Source organism: Lissotriton helveticus, chromosome 1_1, assembly GCF_964261635.1.
Source record: "Lissotriton helveticus chromosome 1_1, aLisHel1.1, whole genome shotgun sequence".
Classification (NCBI taxonomy): Eukaryota; Metazoa; Chordata; class Amphibia; order Caudata; family Salamandridae; genus Lissotriton; species Lissotriton helveticus.
Window position 1 is genome coordinate 1507865076 of NC_136057.1, and position 17395 is coordinate 1507882470.

At 53.4% G+C, this 17395-nt stretch overlaps 2 protein-coding genes across 4 annotated transcripts in view; one reads left to right on the forward strand and one right to left on the reverse strand.

Moving 5' to 3' along the window:
- LOC144803765 (uncharacterized) overlaps positions 1 to 7950 on the reverse strand; it is a 42913-nt gene extending 34963 nt beyond the window's left edge. The window contains exon 1 of the mRNA XM_078671877.1: positions 7942 to 7950. Coding sequence (XP_078528003.1) covers positions 7942 to 7950 — 9 coding nt within the window. The remainder of the gene's footprint in view (positions 1 to 7941) is intronic.
- The window catches only part of ATF6 (activating transcription factor 6), a 1455481-nt gene that overhangs the window by 67265 nt on the left and 1370821 nt on the right, over positions 1 to 17395 (forward strand). The gene's annotated exons all lie outside the window — the stretch shown is intronic.

Consider the following 17395-nt stretch of genomic DNA (forward strand, 5'->3'; position numbering starts at 1 on the left):
CAAGGCTCAATCCACGGGAGTGACGATAATTCGCCCACTCTCCCTGCAACAGTCCAAGGGCGAGAATATATATTACACGCTCACCCCTACAATGTCTCCGAGAGATGTGGGGATTAGAAGGCAGCATAGAAGTCTTCCTATCCCCCAGCCGGTTTTCTCCCAGGGTAATTAGGAAGGTCTCTCCCTTAGGGAAACATAGAATAGAAACATACATGTAAAGAAGGTTCTTCCCCTTTCCCAATAGTATAATCCACAATCTTAAATCAGTGCAAGCTCTATAACAAAAGATACACTGTCTCTTACCGGCTGGACATCTCTTTGATGCCTTCAAAAAGGATCCAGGTCTGGTGTATATAAAAGAAACTGGTAGGCAAAAACTTATTTACCTCTTATGGAAAACAGGATCTCCGATAGAGATGCAAAAGTCAAAGGGGGAGGGGGGCGTAGCCAAAATATAAACTACAAGCTCGTCATCAGGAATTACAGCATGATTGGAAGCAGGAAATATCACCCCTACCAAGGGAGGAGTAATGGAATAGGCTGAAACTAGCCTTAGTTTTATACATAAACAATATGGTCACAAAGTAAGAGAGGAACCTTTCACTAATAACAGGACCAAATAGAAACTAACGAAGAGTACGTGTCTAATGAAAAGCACAGACAACCAGCGTTGTCAGGAAGAAAGAAAAGTAGGAGGGAAACAAGATAGCCTCTCTGGGAGTATGGCAGGAGAGGTATTAACGGGGCCAACTCAGCACGGGATAATAGGGGACTGAGAGGGGCTGCGCTGTGCGAGGTCAAAACAGTGGGGAGTTCCCAACTAGGATTATTGCCAGCCGCCGCGGACACCGGTACATAGCACGGCAGGTGGAATAACGTTGCCGCGTAACCGGTACCTGCTCCACGGCGGGAAATATGTCAGCAATCAGGTCCAGTCACTGAGTTGGAAACTGCGGGAAAAGGCATACAACGTATGCGCATACAGCGGCAGCACAAGAATGGAGATCGCTTCTCTAGAGGAAAATCTAGACGCTGGGAAACAGGAAGGGGCGTGGTTGCAGGACGAGATCCAAAGCCAAGCAACTACGCTTCGGTCTCTCGTGATTTTATGCAAGGGAGTACTAGCAAACTCCACCTTCCGATAGCAAGGTAAGGGAATATCAGAAAAGTGTGTTCCCTTTTTATAAAGCAAGCACTGATGTTCTCCCTTTAGCCCATTAAAGTGTGCAAGAAGCGTTATGCCTATCAACACTGCTGCACGCCACACACTGCTGCACGCCACACACTGCTGCACGCCACACACTGCTGCACGCCTCACACTGCTGCACGCCTCACACTGCTGCACGCCTCACACTGTTGCACGCTGCACACTGCTGCACGCTGCACACTGCTGCATTACTCACACTGCTGCACGCTTAACACAGCTGCACACTGCTGCATTACTCACACTGCTGCATGCTGCACACCGCTGCACGCCTCACACCGCTGCACGCCTCACACTGCTGCACGGCTCACACTGCTGCATTACTCACACTGCTGCATGCTGCACGCCTCGCACTGCTGCACGCCTCGCACTGCTGCACGCCTCACACTGCTGCACACCTCACACTGCTGCACACTGCTGCATTACTCACACTGCTGCATGCTGCACACTGTTGCACGCCTCACACTGTTGCACGCCTCACACTGCTGCACACCTCACACTGCTGCACACTGCTGCATTACTCACACTGCTGCATGCTGCACACTGTTGCACGCCTCACACTGCTGCACGCCTCACACTGCTGCACGCCTCACACTGCTGCACGCCTCACACTGCTGCACGCCTCACACTGCTGCACGCCTCACACTGCTGCACGCCTCACACTGCTGCACGCCTCACACTGCTGTACGCCTCACACTGCTGTACGCCTCACACTGCTGCACGCCTCACACTGCTGCACGCCTCACACTGCTGCACGCCACACACTGCTGCACACTGCTGCATTACTCACACTGCTGCATGCTGCACACTGCCGCACTCCTCACACTGTCGCACGCCTCACACTGCTGCACGCCTCACACTGCTGCACGTCTCACACTGCTGCACGCCTCACACTGCTGCACGCCACACACTGCTACACGCCTCCCACTGCTGCACGCCTCCCACTGCTGCACGCCTCACACTGCCGCACGCTTCACACTGCCACACGCCTCACACTGCCGCACGCCTCACACTGCCGCACGCCTCACACTGCCGCACACCTCACACTGCCGCACGCCATACACTGCTGCACGCCACACACTGCTGCACGCCACACACTGCTGCACACCTCACACTTGTCGCCGCTGCCTCTGACTCAAGGCTCAATCCACGGGAGTGACGATAATTCGCCCGCTCTCCCTGCAACAGTCCAAGGGCGAGAATATATATTACACGCTCACCCCTACAATGTCCCCGAGAGATGTGGGGATTAGAAGGCAGCATAGAAGCCTTCCTATCCCCCAGCCGGTTTTCTCCCAGGGTAATTAGGAAGGTCTCACCTATAGGGAAACATAGAATAGAAACATACATGTAAAGAAGGTTCTTCCCCTTTCCCAATAGTATAATCCACAATCTTAAATCAGTGCAAGCTCTATAACAAAAGACACACTGTCTCTTACCGGCTGGACATCTCTTTGATGCCTTCAAAAAGGATCCAGGTCTGGTGTATATAAAAGAAACTGGTAGGCAAAAACTTATTTACCTCTTATGGAAAGCAGGATCTCCGATAGAGATGCAAAAGTCAAAGGGGGAGGGGGGCGTAGCCAAAATATAAACTACAAGCTCGTCATCAGGAATTACAGCATGATTGGAAGCAGGAAATGATATCACCCCGACCAAGGGAGGAGTAATGGAATAGGCTGAAACTAGCCTTAGTTTTATACATAAACAATATGGTCACAAAGTAAGAGAGGAACCTTTCACTAATAACAGGACCAAATAGACATTAACGAAGAGTACGTGTCTAATGAAAAGCACAGACAACCAGCGTTGTCAGGAAGAAAGAAAAGTAGGAGGGAAACAAGATAGCCTCTCTGGGAGTATGGCAGGAGAGGTATTAACGGGGCCAACTCAGCACGGGATAATAGGGGATTGAGAGGGGCTGCGCTGTGCGAGGTCAAAACAGTGGGGAGTTCCCAACTAGGATTATTGCCAGCCGCCGCGGACACCGGTACATAGCACGGCAGGTGGAATAACGTTGCCGCGTAACCGGTACCTGCTCCACGGCGGGAAATATATCAGCAGTCAGGTCCAGTCACTGAGTTAGAAACTGCGGGAAAAGGCATACAACGTATGCGCATACAGCGGCAGCACAAGAATGGAGATCGCTTCTCTAGAGGAAAATCTAGACGCTGGGAAACAGGAAGGGGCGTGGTTGCAGGACGAGATCCAAAGCCAAGCAACTACGCTTCGGTCTCTCGTGATTTTATGCGACGGAGTACTAGCAAACTCCACCTTCCGATAGCAAGGTAAGGGAATATCAGAAAAGTGTGTTCCCTTTTTATAAAGCAAGCACTGATGTTCTCCCTTTAGCCCATGAAAGTGTGCAAGAAGCGTTATGCCTATCAACACTGCTGCACGCCACACACTGCTGCACGCCTCACACTGCTGCACGCCTCACACTGTTGCACGCTGCACACTGCTGCACGCTGCACACTGCTGCATTACTCACACTGCTGCACGCTTAACACAGCTGCACACTGCTGCATTACGCACACTGCTGCATGCTGCACACTGCTGCACGCCTCACACCGCTGCACGCCTCACACTGCTGCATGGCTCACACTGCTGCATTACTCACACTGCTGCATGCTGCACGCCCGCACTGCTGCACGCCCGCACTGCTGCACGCCTCGCACTGCTGCACGCCTCGCACTGCTGCACGCCTCGCACTGCTGCACGCCTCACACTGCTGCACACCTAACACTGCTGCACACTGCTGCATTACTCACACTGCTGCATGCTGCACACTGTTGCACGCCTCACACTGTTGCACGCCTCACACTGCTGCACGCCTCACACTGCTGCACGCCTCACTACTGCACGCCTCACACTGCTGCACGCCTCACACTGCTGCACGCCTCACACTGCTGCACGCCTCACACTGCTGCACGCCTTACACTGCTGCACGCCTCACACTGTTGCACGCTGCACACTGCTGCACGCTGCACACTGCTGTATTACTCACACTGCTGCACGCTTAACACAGCTGCACACTGCTGCATTACTCACACTGCTGCATGCTGCACACTGCTGCACGCCTCACACCGCTGCACACCTCACACTGCTGCACGGCTCACACTGCTGCATTACTCACACTGCTGCATGCTGCACGCCCGCACTGCTGCACGCCTCGCACTGCTGCACGCCTCGCACTGCTGCACGCCTCACACTGCTGCACACCTCACACTGCTGCACACTGCTGCATTACTCACACTGCTGCATGCTGCACACTGTTGCACGCCTCACACTGTTGCACGCCTCACACTGCTGCATGCCCCACACTGCTGCACGCCTCACACTGCTGCACGCCTCACACTGCTGCACGCCTCACACTGCTGCACGCCTCACACTGCTGCACGCCTCACACTGCTGCACGCCACACACTGCTGCACGCCACACACTGCTGCACACTGCTGCATTACTCACACTGCTGCATGCTGCACACTGCCGCATTCCTCACACTGCCGCACTCTGCACACTGCTGCACGCCTCACACTGCTGCACGCCTCACACTGCTGCACGCCTCACACTGCTGCACGCCTCACACTGCTGCACGCCTCACACTGCTGCACGCCTCATACTGCTGCATGCCTCACACTGCTGCACGCCACACACTGCTGCACGCCTCACACTGCTGCACGCTGCACACTGCTGCATTACTCACACTGCTGCACGCTGCACACTGCTGCACGCCTCACACGGCTGCACACCTCACACTGCTGCACGCCTCACACTGCTGCATTACTCACACTGCTGCATGCCACACACTGCTGCACGCCACACACTACTGCACGCCTCACACTGCTGCACGCCTCAAACTGCTGCACGCCTCACACTGCTGTACGCCTCACACTGCTGTACGCCACACACTGCTGTACGCCACACACTGCTGCATGCCACACACTGCTGCACGCCACACACTGCTGCACGCAACACACTGCTGCATTACTTACACTGCTGCATGCTGCACACTGCTGCATTACTCACACTGCTGCATGCTGCACACTGCTGCTCACCTCACACTGCTGCAGCCTCACACTGCTGCAGCCTTACACTGCTGCACGCCTCACACTGCTGCACGCCTCACACTGCTGCACGCCTCACACTGCTGCACGCCTCACACTGCTGCACGCCTCACACTGCTGCACGCTACACACTGCTGCACGCTACACACTGCTGCACGCTGCACACTGCTGCTTTACTCACATTGCTGCATTACTCACACTGCTTCACGCCTCACACTGCTGCACGCCTCACACTGCTGCACGCCTCACACTGCTGCACGCCACACACTGCTGCACGCCACACACTGCTGTACGCTGCTGCATAACTCATACTGCTGCACGCCACACACTTCTGCACGCCACACACTGCTGCACACCACACACTGCTGCACGCTACATACTGCTGCACGCTGCACACTGCTGCATTACTCATACTGCTGCACGCCTCACACTGCTGCACGCCTCACACTGCTGCACGCCTCACACTGCTGCACGCTACACACTGCTGCACGCTGCACACTGCTGCATTACTCAAACTGCTGCAGGCCTCACTTCACACTGCTGCACGCCTCACACTGCTGCACGCTACACACAGCTGCATTACTCACACTGCTGCATGCCACACACTGCTGCATGCCACACACTGCTACACGCCACACACTGCTGCATGCCACACACTGCTGCACGCCTCACACTGCTGAACGCCACACAACACCACCACATCAATCTAGGACACCACCACATCACTCTAGGACACCACCACATCACTCTAGGACACCACCACATCACTCTAGGACACCACCACATCACTCGGGGGCACCACAACATCACTCGGGGGCACCACCACATCACTCGGGAGCACCACTCAGGGGCACCACCACATCACTCAGGGGCACCACCACATCACTCAGGGGCGCCACCACATCACTCAGGGGCACCACCACATCACTCAGGGGCACCACCACATCACTCAGGGGCACCACCACATCACTCAGGGGCACCACCACATCACTCAGGGGCACAACCACATCACTCAGGGGCACCACCACATCACTCAGGGGCACCACCACATCACTCAGGGGCACCACCACATCACTCAGGGGCACCACCACATCACTCAGGGGCACCACCACATCACTCAGGGGCGCCACCACATCACTCAGGGACGCCACCACATCACCCAGGGGCGCCACCACATCACCCAGGGGCGCCACCACATCACCCAGGGGCGCCACCACATCACTCGGGGACGCCACCACATCACTCGGGGACGCCACCACATCACTCGGGTACGCCACCACATCACTCGGGAACGCCACCCTATCACTCGGGAACGCCACCACATCACTCGGGGACGCCACACATCACTCGGGGACGCCACACATCACTCGGGTGCGCCGCCACATCTCTCAGGGATGCCACCACATCACTCTGGGACACCACCACATCACTCTGGGACACCACCACATCACTCTGGGACACCACCACATCACTCTGGGACGCCACCACATCACTCTGGGACGCCACCACATCACTCTGGGACGCCACCACATCACTCTAATACACCACCACATCACTCTAATACACCACCACATCACTCAGCCCAACCACATCATCACTCAGCACCACAACAGCATCACTCAGCACCACAACAGCACTGTCCTTGGGGCGTAGCTTCGGCGCGAAGCGGAATGGGTGCCTGGTGAAGGAGCTCCGCTAGCCGATTCTTTCATCCTATGATACCATCCTATGACGGAGCCCCCACCCGCAATTAAAATACGGCGCAACAACGGCTCCTTCGCTGGGGTCGCGTTGGTGGAAATACGGCAGGAATAGTGGCCAAACACTGAAAATACTGTGGTTGCGAAGCCGGAGCGGGCCTGAGGAAAATGGCGGCGATTAGATGGTAACGGCTGAGTTCTGAAGCCGACCTCCCTGGGAGTGAGCGATCTGCTGGCTGTGTGCTGCTGCATCGGCGGCGAACCGGGAGAAGTAGGAATATCGCGCTGGTTGCCCGGACGGGGAGTACGGCTGTGGTGACTGCGCCGCCCTCGTCTTGCACGGCAGAGGTTCCCTACGTGAAAGCTAGCTGCGAGGAATCAAGAGGCGGAGCAGAGCCCAGGAGGTGTGCGGCTCCATTGCAGAGGAGGCCCGAGGCAGTGCTGAGGAGTGGCTGAACGAGGCGGAGACGGGGCTCTGCTGGAAGGTGAGGTCGGAGGAGCCTGGCAGGGGCGAGTGAGGCAATTGTGTGTCCCCGGGCTAGACTGCTGGGCGGCGAAGCTGACACCGGGCGCCGTTTTGCTGGGGCGCGGTGCAGAACCGGCCGCTGAGTGGTGGGGGCCGTAGGCTTATGCTTGTGCTCACAGGGATCTGGTGAAGGCCGAGGGCTATCCTCTGGGAGCTGGGGGGCTCTGACTGCGGAAACCGGGATCAGCCCTAACTCGTTTTCGGGTTGGGGGGGTCTGGGTGGCTGCGGGGGGCTGCCTGGTGAACGGGGGGGGCTACTGGCCCGACCTGGTGGTCCATGGAGTAGTGGACAGTGCTACTCTTTGCCTGGGCTCCGAGGCCGGCCGACTGGGGGGCCCTGCGCTGCTTAAGCCACACGTTGCTTCGGGGAGAGGCCCTGAACAGGGCACTGCAGGGCTGCATATAATTTGAGTGACATTCTCCCGGGCACAGCGGAGACCTCACCTGCGCCATCTTGGCCTGCAACAGGTTACACCTGAGCTGGGGCCCTTACATAGAGGCAGTCCGAGCACGACCCTGAGGGGGTGCCAACCATGGGGAAGACAGAACCGCGGCAGGCTAAGCTACAATTTAAAAACAAACGCAGCACACGTGCAGCGGAAGGAGCGGGCGATGGTGGAGTGCAGGGTGGGAACCTGTGCTCAGAAGATGATGCGGCTGACGACACACGATCTATACTATTGGAACTCAGAGCTGGCATGAAAACTATTGATGGTAAGATAGACGCTCTAGCTGCCGGATTGGATGTGGTTAAGGAAAAGGTGGAGAAACACGAGCAACGGTTGGACATTCTTGAAAACCGAGTTTCGGACACTCATGATGCGCAAGCTGAATCCAGAACACAGATTCTGCAGATGGAAAAGATATTGGCGGTCATACGTGACAAAAATGAGGATTTAGAAGCGTGATCTCGGCGCAACAACCTGCGAACTATAGGCCTATCGGAGACCACACCCATATCCAAAATGGAGACGTTTGTAGAGGAGCTACTGCGTGAACTGTTTGGATCAGCCTTGTCAGCTGTCATGCTAGTGGAGTGGGCTCACAGGTATTTGTGCCCCAGACCCAAGTCGGGAGCACCACCACGGCCTATAATAGCGCGCCTCTTGAACTATGCAGACAGAGATGTGGTGCTACGTGAGGCCAGGGCTAAAGAACCGATAATGTATAAAGGTGACAAGCTATCGTTCTTCACAGATTACACTCCTGGAGTGCAGGCGGCGAGGAAGGAGTTTGTGCCGGTGAAAAGACTGTTGCGGGAGGCCTCCGTACCGTATTCCATGTTCTCCCCAGCTAAACTAAAGATCACGCATGAGGAACAGGCACACTTCTTTACTGATGCGAAATCCGCGCTGAAATTTACTAAACATATCTGCAAGGGCAGGAAGACAGCTCCATTAACTGACAAGACGCTCGGAGAATCTGGTTTAAATGATACAGACTAGGTGGAGATATATTAGGACTGATCAAGCTGGAACAAGGCGCTGACAAGAGAGCAGTTGGGCGGAGAGGTGGATGCGGTGCGGGCCCTCTGACCTGCCCAGAATAGGAAGAGGGTGATTCACAATGTATTGACCACGTACCCTGTTGAACTGACTAATATACTAAGAGGGCCACTATGTTCAAGGCCTGCTTGAAAAAGGCGGGTGAGGGAGGCAAATTGATGGACGGTCGGCGACCACACTACAGTGTGGGGGTTCGCTGCTGGCCCACTTCCCCTAGCGGGAGCTCCCCGATTAGTGAATTACATGGAGTTCCATGAATACTGTTGGGGGGGGGGGGGAGGGACTAAATCTCGACCTGATTGGGAGGTTGGAGTGAGTGGTGGGTGGGAGGGACGGGCAAGAGATTCATTATATGTAGTCTTTGTTTTGGTTAATATTTTGTTGATCCACACGAGCACTCTCCTACACTTGGAAAAAGTCTGGATGACTGGGGGCCTGGGCCGGCACGAGAGGCACCCTGACTGGGGTTATAAATGTACAATTAGTTGTTGTGGCCTGGCAGGACATGATGGATACAAGTAAGTTGCTGACCTGGAACGTCAGGGGTCTGAACTCTTCGAAGAAGGTCAGACAGGTGCTGACGTATTTGGATAGGCACGCAATTCACATAGCTCTATTACAGGAGACGCATCTCACCAAATATACAGAGGAGGGAATAGCCGGCAAATGGGCTGGCTTTAGACTATCAGCTTCTTACTCGGCCTATGCCAGGGGGGTCATGATACTGATAAAAAGGGGAGTGGATTTTCAGCCTCTGCACACATATGTGGACGAGGATGGGAGATGTGTGATGATATGTGGCAAACTGAAGAGAAGAATGGTTACTATTGTTAATATGTATGGCCCCATTACAGATGATGTGACTTATGTTCAGAAAATGCGTGGGGTGTTGAGAGAGTGGCCTGAGGTCCCAGTATTTCTGGGCAGGGATCTTAATACTTATCTGGATGCGGAGCTAGACAAGTTCAACCCCCTGACGCACCGTACTCCCAAAGTGGCCCAGGCGTTGAGATGCGTGATGGAGGAATTCGGTATGTTGGATGCATGGCGGGTTCGGAACCCACAGGTGAGAGCGGGTACGCATGCGATGCCAGCCCACGGCAGCTGGTCGAGGTTAGACTATTGGCTAGTGGGGGAGGATGTAATGGACTGGGTAAGGGAGGTTCAGCCGCTAGCACGTACATTATCAGACCATAATCCCATCCTACTAGAAGTGATATTCCCCTCAACGCGCCGTCCCCCGTTCACGTGGCGCTTGCGCTCTGAAGCCCTGCTAGACCCGGTGTATGAGTCGACAGTCAGAACTGCCATTACACAATACTTCCAACTGAACAAGGGGTCTGTGGCAGAGGCTGCCACCTTATGGGAGGTCTTCAAAGTTACTATACGGGGGGTCTGCATTAGTACAGCGGCTGGCATATTGCGAGATATACGCACGCAACTAGGAAATAAGGAGGCTGCTTTACGCGAACTGGAGCGTAAATACGAGGCAGATCCCAGAGCGGATACACTGGCTGAGTTACAGAGAGTGCTAAGGGAATTTGAGGAACTGGCAGACATGGAGGTGAAATACCTGTCGCGTAGACACACGGCTAGGAGATACGGGGAAGGGGGCAGACCAGGGAGGAACCTGGCGCTTAAGATCAAGACACATCTGGAACAACCGAGAATAGACAGGATAGTAGATGAGCGGGGAGGTGAACATGTTGAACAGGGAGCTGTGTTGGAGCAATTTGGTAGGTTTTATGCAGAGCTGTATAAGTCCCGTGGGACAGCGTCGGAAGCAGATATAGATACATACCTGGAGGACGTGGCATGTGCCTGGCTTTCTGATGCTCATAGAGAATATCTATGCTTACCGATAGACGAACAAAACGTGAAAACTGCGATTGCAACCTTAGCTAATGGGAAGGCACCCGGTCCAGATGGACTGACGGTGGAATTCTATAAAACATACGCAGACCTCCTGGCGCCCCACCTTCTTGAAATGTATGCAGAGGCTCATGAGTCTGGGGAACTGCCCCCCTCGTTGCGGGAGGCAATGGTGATTGCATTGCACAAAAAAGACAAGCCGTTAGACAGATGCGATTTATATCGCCCTTTATCATTGCTTAATATAGATTCTAAAATTCTGGCTAAGATTCTAGCGACTCGCCTTCAACCGCTAATGCAGAAACTGGTACTGCCTGATCAATCAGGTTTCATACCCGAACGATCTACATCCTATAATTTGCGTACGGTCTTCTCCATGTTTCACGTTTTAGAGCCAGAACTGCAGGCGGCGGCTGTGTTTTTGGACGCAGCCAAGGCGTTCGACTCGGTCGAATGGCACTACCTTCACTATATATTACGGCGTATGGGGTTCCCACCATTATTTCTGCAGTGGATTGTGGTGTTGTACTCCAAACCTAGTGCGAGGGTGAGAATAGGAGGACTCACGTCGGAACTGTTTCCTATCACACGGGGCACGCGACAGGGATGTCCCTTATCGCCATTAATATTTGCGCTCATTTTAGAACCCCTGGCGTGTGTGATCAGACGGAGGCACTGAGAGGCGGCACTTAACTTTAACCATCGCCCGGTGGGTATATTACTCTATGTGGACGACATGGTCCTCTTTGATTGAGACCCGTCCAGATACTTAGCACAACTGCTTAGAGAATATATCAGATTTGGTCATCTCTCGGGGCTCGTCATAAACTGGGACAAGTCCTTTATCATACCACTGACCACCTCGACTTCCTGTCCGGACTTGGAGTTCCCGTTGATATGGACAGCGGACCCGGTCAAATATCTGGGGGTCTGGATTCACAGAGACCCGCAGATTGTGATAAGGGAAAACTATGGCAGGGCCTACACGGTGTTGGAATCGCAAGTGGATGGTTGGATAACGTTGCCATTGTCGTTAGCAGATCGTATCGCATTGATAAAAATGGTGGTACTGCCAAGATTTCTTTATTTATTTCCCAATATTCCCATAGTACTTACGCAACAATTTTTTAAGATGCTAAGGGGCCAACTGATTCGGCTGACGTGGGGAGGTAAACATGCAAGGGTACAATGGACGACTCTGACTAAGAGTTATGAGAGAGGCGGGTTCGAAGCTCCAGATTTGTATGTGTATTACCTAAGTGCACAAGCACAGTATCTGTATTATTGGTACAGGGTACACGCCTTCACGCCACATGTCGCGGTAGAGGAAGGAGATGCGGCCCCGATCCCGCTGCACAGCGTGATCACACATCGTAGACGAGGTACTCAGAGGGAGGAAATTAACTCAGTGGATACTACCATATCCGCCTGGGGGAAAATTGGGCAGTTGGCTCAGAAACTGCCACTATACGCACCAGCGTTACACTTAGAGTACCATGCCGAGTTGTCCGTAACACAGGAAACACCGTCACTTCGACTGTTGGCTGAGGCGGGACTCAGAGTGATGGCGGATGTTTATGTGAATGGTGTTCCGATTTGCGATACATAGATAGCGTCAGGCACTCAAGGTTCATTATCCCACATATCCACAAGAGCCACCCACACTGACCTCCTTACAATACGCTCTCACTGCCCCCAGCAATAAAGGACTGGTTTCAAAATTATACAAACTGATAAAGCTTGAGAATGTAGAGGGCCAGGATCGCAGCTGGGAGAAATGGTCGGCATGTCTGCCTGAACCCATCACGGAAGCAAACTGGCAACAGAATTATACACTTTAAATACATACATCAGGTTTATTATACCCCGCTGAGACTGCAGAGATATGGACTGCGTACGAATGCAAGGTGTAGGCGCTGTGGTCAGGACTCCGTGGACTTCATGCATTTATCCTGGGATTGCCAGGCGGTGTGGGAATTCTGGGAAAAAGTGGTGACTTGTCTGAACGAAATGGTGAATCTGGGGCTGCGATGTGAGCCACTTGCCTGTTTGCTGTGCTGTGTGCCTCACGTCAAAGGCGTAACTGGCAAGTTTGTGCGCCTTGCACTATTGATGGCGGCTCGTAGGGTAGCTATGACATGGGGGGGCAGGAGCAGGCCGAAAGCGGGACTATGGCTTAAAGACTTGGTATATTGCAGAGACAACTTGGTGACCTATGCTGAGGAACTGCCCGAGATCTCTAGGCCCAGGGACATTTGGGAGCCGTTGAGAACATACCTACTCAACCAGGAAGGGACCTCAGCTGATTAAAAAGAATGTGGGAGGGGTATACCTGCTCAAGATGCCTGGCTTGGCCTACAGGCCGGATAGACTTATGATATCGGAGGAAGTGCATGGACGCTGATGTGGATGGCTTTTGTCTTTTTTTTTTTGTTTGTTGTTTTTTGTCTTTTCCTTTCTTTTACACTTTTACTTTCCTTTTTGATTTAAATTGTCCTTCCAGGTTCCGTGATAGACTGTGATTTCGTGGATGGTAGTCGTCCCTATTCTGTTATGATGTCCGGAATATGCGAAACAAGATACAAATGCTATTTAGATATTCGAGAATGTGGACAGGCACTGTATATATGTGATACAGGAACATAAAAATGTTGTAATTGCCCTTTTATTTCCTCAATAAAAGTTGTAAAAAAAACAGAAAAAAAACAGCACTGTCCTTGCTTGCTACCAACAAGCATTGCCATAGCCAATAGGACTCGTTTCTTGTGGAAGCACTCCATAAGAGTGCTCCATCCATCGTGTTGCTTGTCACCTCCTGCACTCCTCCTGCTTTTCTTGGTTTTGCTTGTCACCTTCCGACCTTCTCATGCTGTCCTTGGTGTTGCTTGCTCCCTCCAACGTTCCTCCCGCGGTCCGTCATGTTGCTTGTCTCCCCCTCATTTTGCTCTGTTGTGTTGCCTGCGTCTTCCCGCTTTCCAGAATGTACCTTTCCCCTCCCGCACTCCTCATGCTGTCCCTGTGTTACTTGTCCCCTCTATCCCACCTCCCGCTGTCCATGTTGGCCCTGCCTCCCTGATGTTGTGTACCTTGCCCCGGAAAGTTGTGTTGCTTGCATACATTTTTTTCTCATATCAGATTTTATTGGATTTTGGCAGAATATCCACGCCAGAACAGCCTACATACAGAAATACAAAATTATACAGCAAATTCTCATATACAATGAAAACACTACATCACACACAATTGGTCCCCAACCACCCCCACAATTCAGCAATAAAATCATAATTCAGATACAGAACCCTTCTGCGTACTATCAAGGCCCCGCATTAAAGTGTTGTATTTCAGCTTCAAGTTGGAGCTATAGGGTGAGAACCGGAGCCAGGACTATAACTCCCTCTGTAATCGCCCACCGTTGCTAAATCTTTGAATGCGTGTGCGGGCATCCTCGCGCCTGAAACACTGCAACCTCTAGCCCTGTACGTCAATCCACCCCCCTCTTCCAGGTTCCCACAAGGGCCATGTAGTGTGGCCTTCCATAATCTGGTGATATCCCTTTTCGCTAACATGAGGCCCAGAAATAATAGATATCTTTTGTATCTCTTGCCACCTGTTCCCTCAGTGCTATGAAGTAAGAGTAATTCCGGGTCTAATAAGATTCCCCAGGAGACGACTTCTTTAAGGCAGGACGTCACCCCCGCTAAAAGCGCGTCAGAGCTACATTTTGGAGGAAGGTGTCCTCCTAAACACCACAGCGAAGGCACAAGGAGGAGCCAATGACACCCATGTGCCGTAGTCGAGATCTAGTATAGTATGATCTGTGAAGATATTTTAACTGAATTAAACGAAGGCGGGATGAGATTTCCACCCTTCGCGGGGCCTCTATGGCTTCTGTCTAGTCATTCTCATGAATAGTAGCTATGTCTCCCTGTCACGCCACCTGAAGTGCAGGCAGCGTGGTGGTGCTATGTGTGATCAGGGATTGGTAGATGTGCCCAAATCATCCATTAAGAGTTTGCCTTGTAGTGGCCTGAACTCCAACAGGTCTTGAAGATCTAGCAGATAGAGAAAGATGGCATGGCACATCTGTTGGTAATTATTAAACTGGCTACAGTGTAAGTGGTAGTCTATCTGTGGCTCCTGAAACAATTTCAGTCCTGTCCCCACCCATAAAGTCTTCCAGCATGGTTATTCTTATACCATCTCACTTTTCAAATCCATTCAACGAGGCCACTGGCAAGGAACATTATCCTCCCACAGAAGTGTACTCTAAGTCAATCTTCTCCTCCACCCCACCTGCCAGAGGGAACACCTCCATGTAAGTATAACGACTTGAGTCGCCATGGTAAGGGAGCTCCCCCCACTATGAAGGAAGTCCAGCAGAGAAGTGTTCACCGCTCCTGCCCAGTTCACCGCTCCTGCCCGGTCACTGCTCCTTCTCATGCCTAATCACTGCTTCTGCCCCGTCACCTCTCCTGCCCCGTCACCTCTCCTGCCCCGTCACCTCTCCTGCCCCGTCACCTCTCCTGCCCCGTCACCACTCCTGCCCGTCACCTCTCCTGCCCGTCACGTCACCTGACCTTTACTTCTCCTGCCCGGTCACCTTTCCTCTCCTGCCCTGTCACGTCACCTGCCCGTCACGTCACCTGCCCGTCACGTCACCTGCCCGTCACTTCTCCCGCCCGTCACTTCTCCCGCCCGTCACTTCTCCCGCCCGGTCACTTCTCCTGCCCGGTCACTTGTCCTGCCCGGTCACTTGTCCTGCCCGGTCACTTGTCCTGCCCGGTCACTTGTCCTGCCCGGTCACTTGTCCTGCCCGGTCACTTCTCCTGCCCGGTCACTTCTCCTGCCCTGTTGCCTCTTCTGCCCTGTTGCCTCTCCTGTCCCAGTCACTTCTCCTGTCCCAGTCACTTCTCCTGTCCCAGTCACTTCTCCTGTCCCAGTCACTTCTCCTTTCCTGTCCCGTTCACTGCTCCTGCCCCATTCACTGCTCCTGCCCCGTTCACTGCTCCTGCCCCGTTCACTGCTCCTGCCCCGTTCACTGCTCCTGCCCGATTACCATTCCTGCTCATGCCTAATCACCGCTCCTGCTCCATTACTTCTACTGCTTTGTCACTTCTCCTGCCCCGTCACCTCTCCTGCCCCGTCACCTCTCCTGCCCCGTCACCTCTCCTGCCCGTCATCTCTCCTGCCCGTCATCTCTCCTGCCCCGTCACTTCTCCTGCCCCGTCACTTCTCCTGCCCCGTCACTTCTCCTGCCCAGTCACCTCTCCTTTCCTGTTGCCTCTCCTGCCCCGTCAGTGCTCCTGACCGGTCACTTTTCCTGTCTCGTCACTTTTCCTGCCCCTTCACTTTTCCTGCCCCGTCACCGCTCCTGCCTGTTCACTGCTCCTGCCAGTTCACTGCTCCTGTCCGGTCAGCACTCCTGCCCGATCACCACTCCTGTCCCATCACTTCTCCTATCCGTTCACTGCTCTTATCTGTTCACTGCCCCTATCCGTTCACTGCTCCTGCCGGTTACCACTCCTGCCCAAGCCTAATCACTTCTCCTGCCCCATCACTTCTCCTGCCCCCGTCACCTCTCCTTACCTGTCACCTCTCCTGTCCCGTCACTGCTCCTGACATCTCAACTCTACTGCACCGTCACTTCTCCTATCTGTTACTTCTCTTGCCCGGTCACCTCTCCTGCCCTAGTACCTCTCCTTTCCTGTTGCTCCTGTCGCCTCTTCTGTCCAGTCACTGCTCCTGCCCAATTCACTCCGTGTACAACATTAACAAATTACACAAGGTGTCAAGTTCCTCACAGTACTCTGTCTGGGGAAAGATCCTCTGGAATCACCAACTCCGATCTCCCTGGCACTTGATATGCTAAAGGCAGAGGGCGGGCGCATTGTCATTTGAAAGGGGATAATCAGCCTCAATCGGAATGACAATGGGCCTGCCCTCGGTCTGTGCGAGCTCAGGGGGGGCGGGGGCTGCTGCAGCCTCTGGAGTTCAACAGAGAAGTGCGAGCAGCCCCTGGAATCTGATGGAAAAAAGTTTTTGTTTTTTAAGTAGGACTATTCTTGCCATCCCGGGATGCTTTTTTGAAAGTAAGAAGTAGGGGAACGGACTGAAATAATTATTAGAAGTAGGGGCACGCCGTGCCCTTCCGTTCCCGCCCACTTCTACCACTATCTGTACTATGAGCCACAACAACAAATATATTTCTTAGCATTGCTGAGGGCACTTCTGCCTAACCACTCCCCCAAGCCAACCCTCATAGGTCAGTTTACAAAGATGCCGACAGCTGAGCTTACCATGGGTGGAGGGCAGCAGTGAAAAATAGAGACCTGCCAACTCTCATGGTGCCACTGTGTGACACAATATCCGCTCCCTTCACACGGTCACCTGGTGAGTACCCAATATCACACAGTAGTAGGGAAAACGATTTGGAAACGTAACCACTGAAAACAGTGAATTTCTGGCGCTTTTTGAAGGCTCTGAGCTGATTACGTCTCTTAAGGGGTGTGAAAAAACCCCAG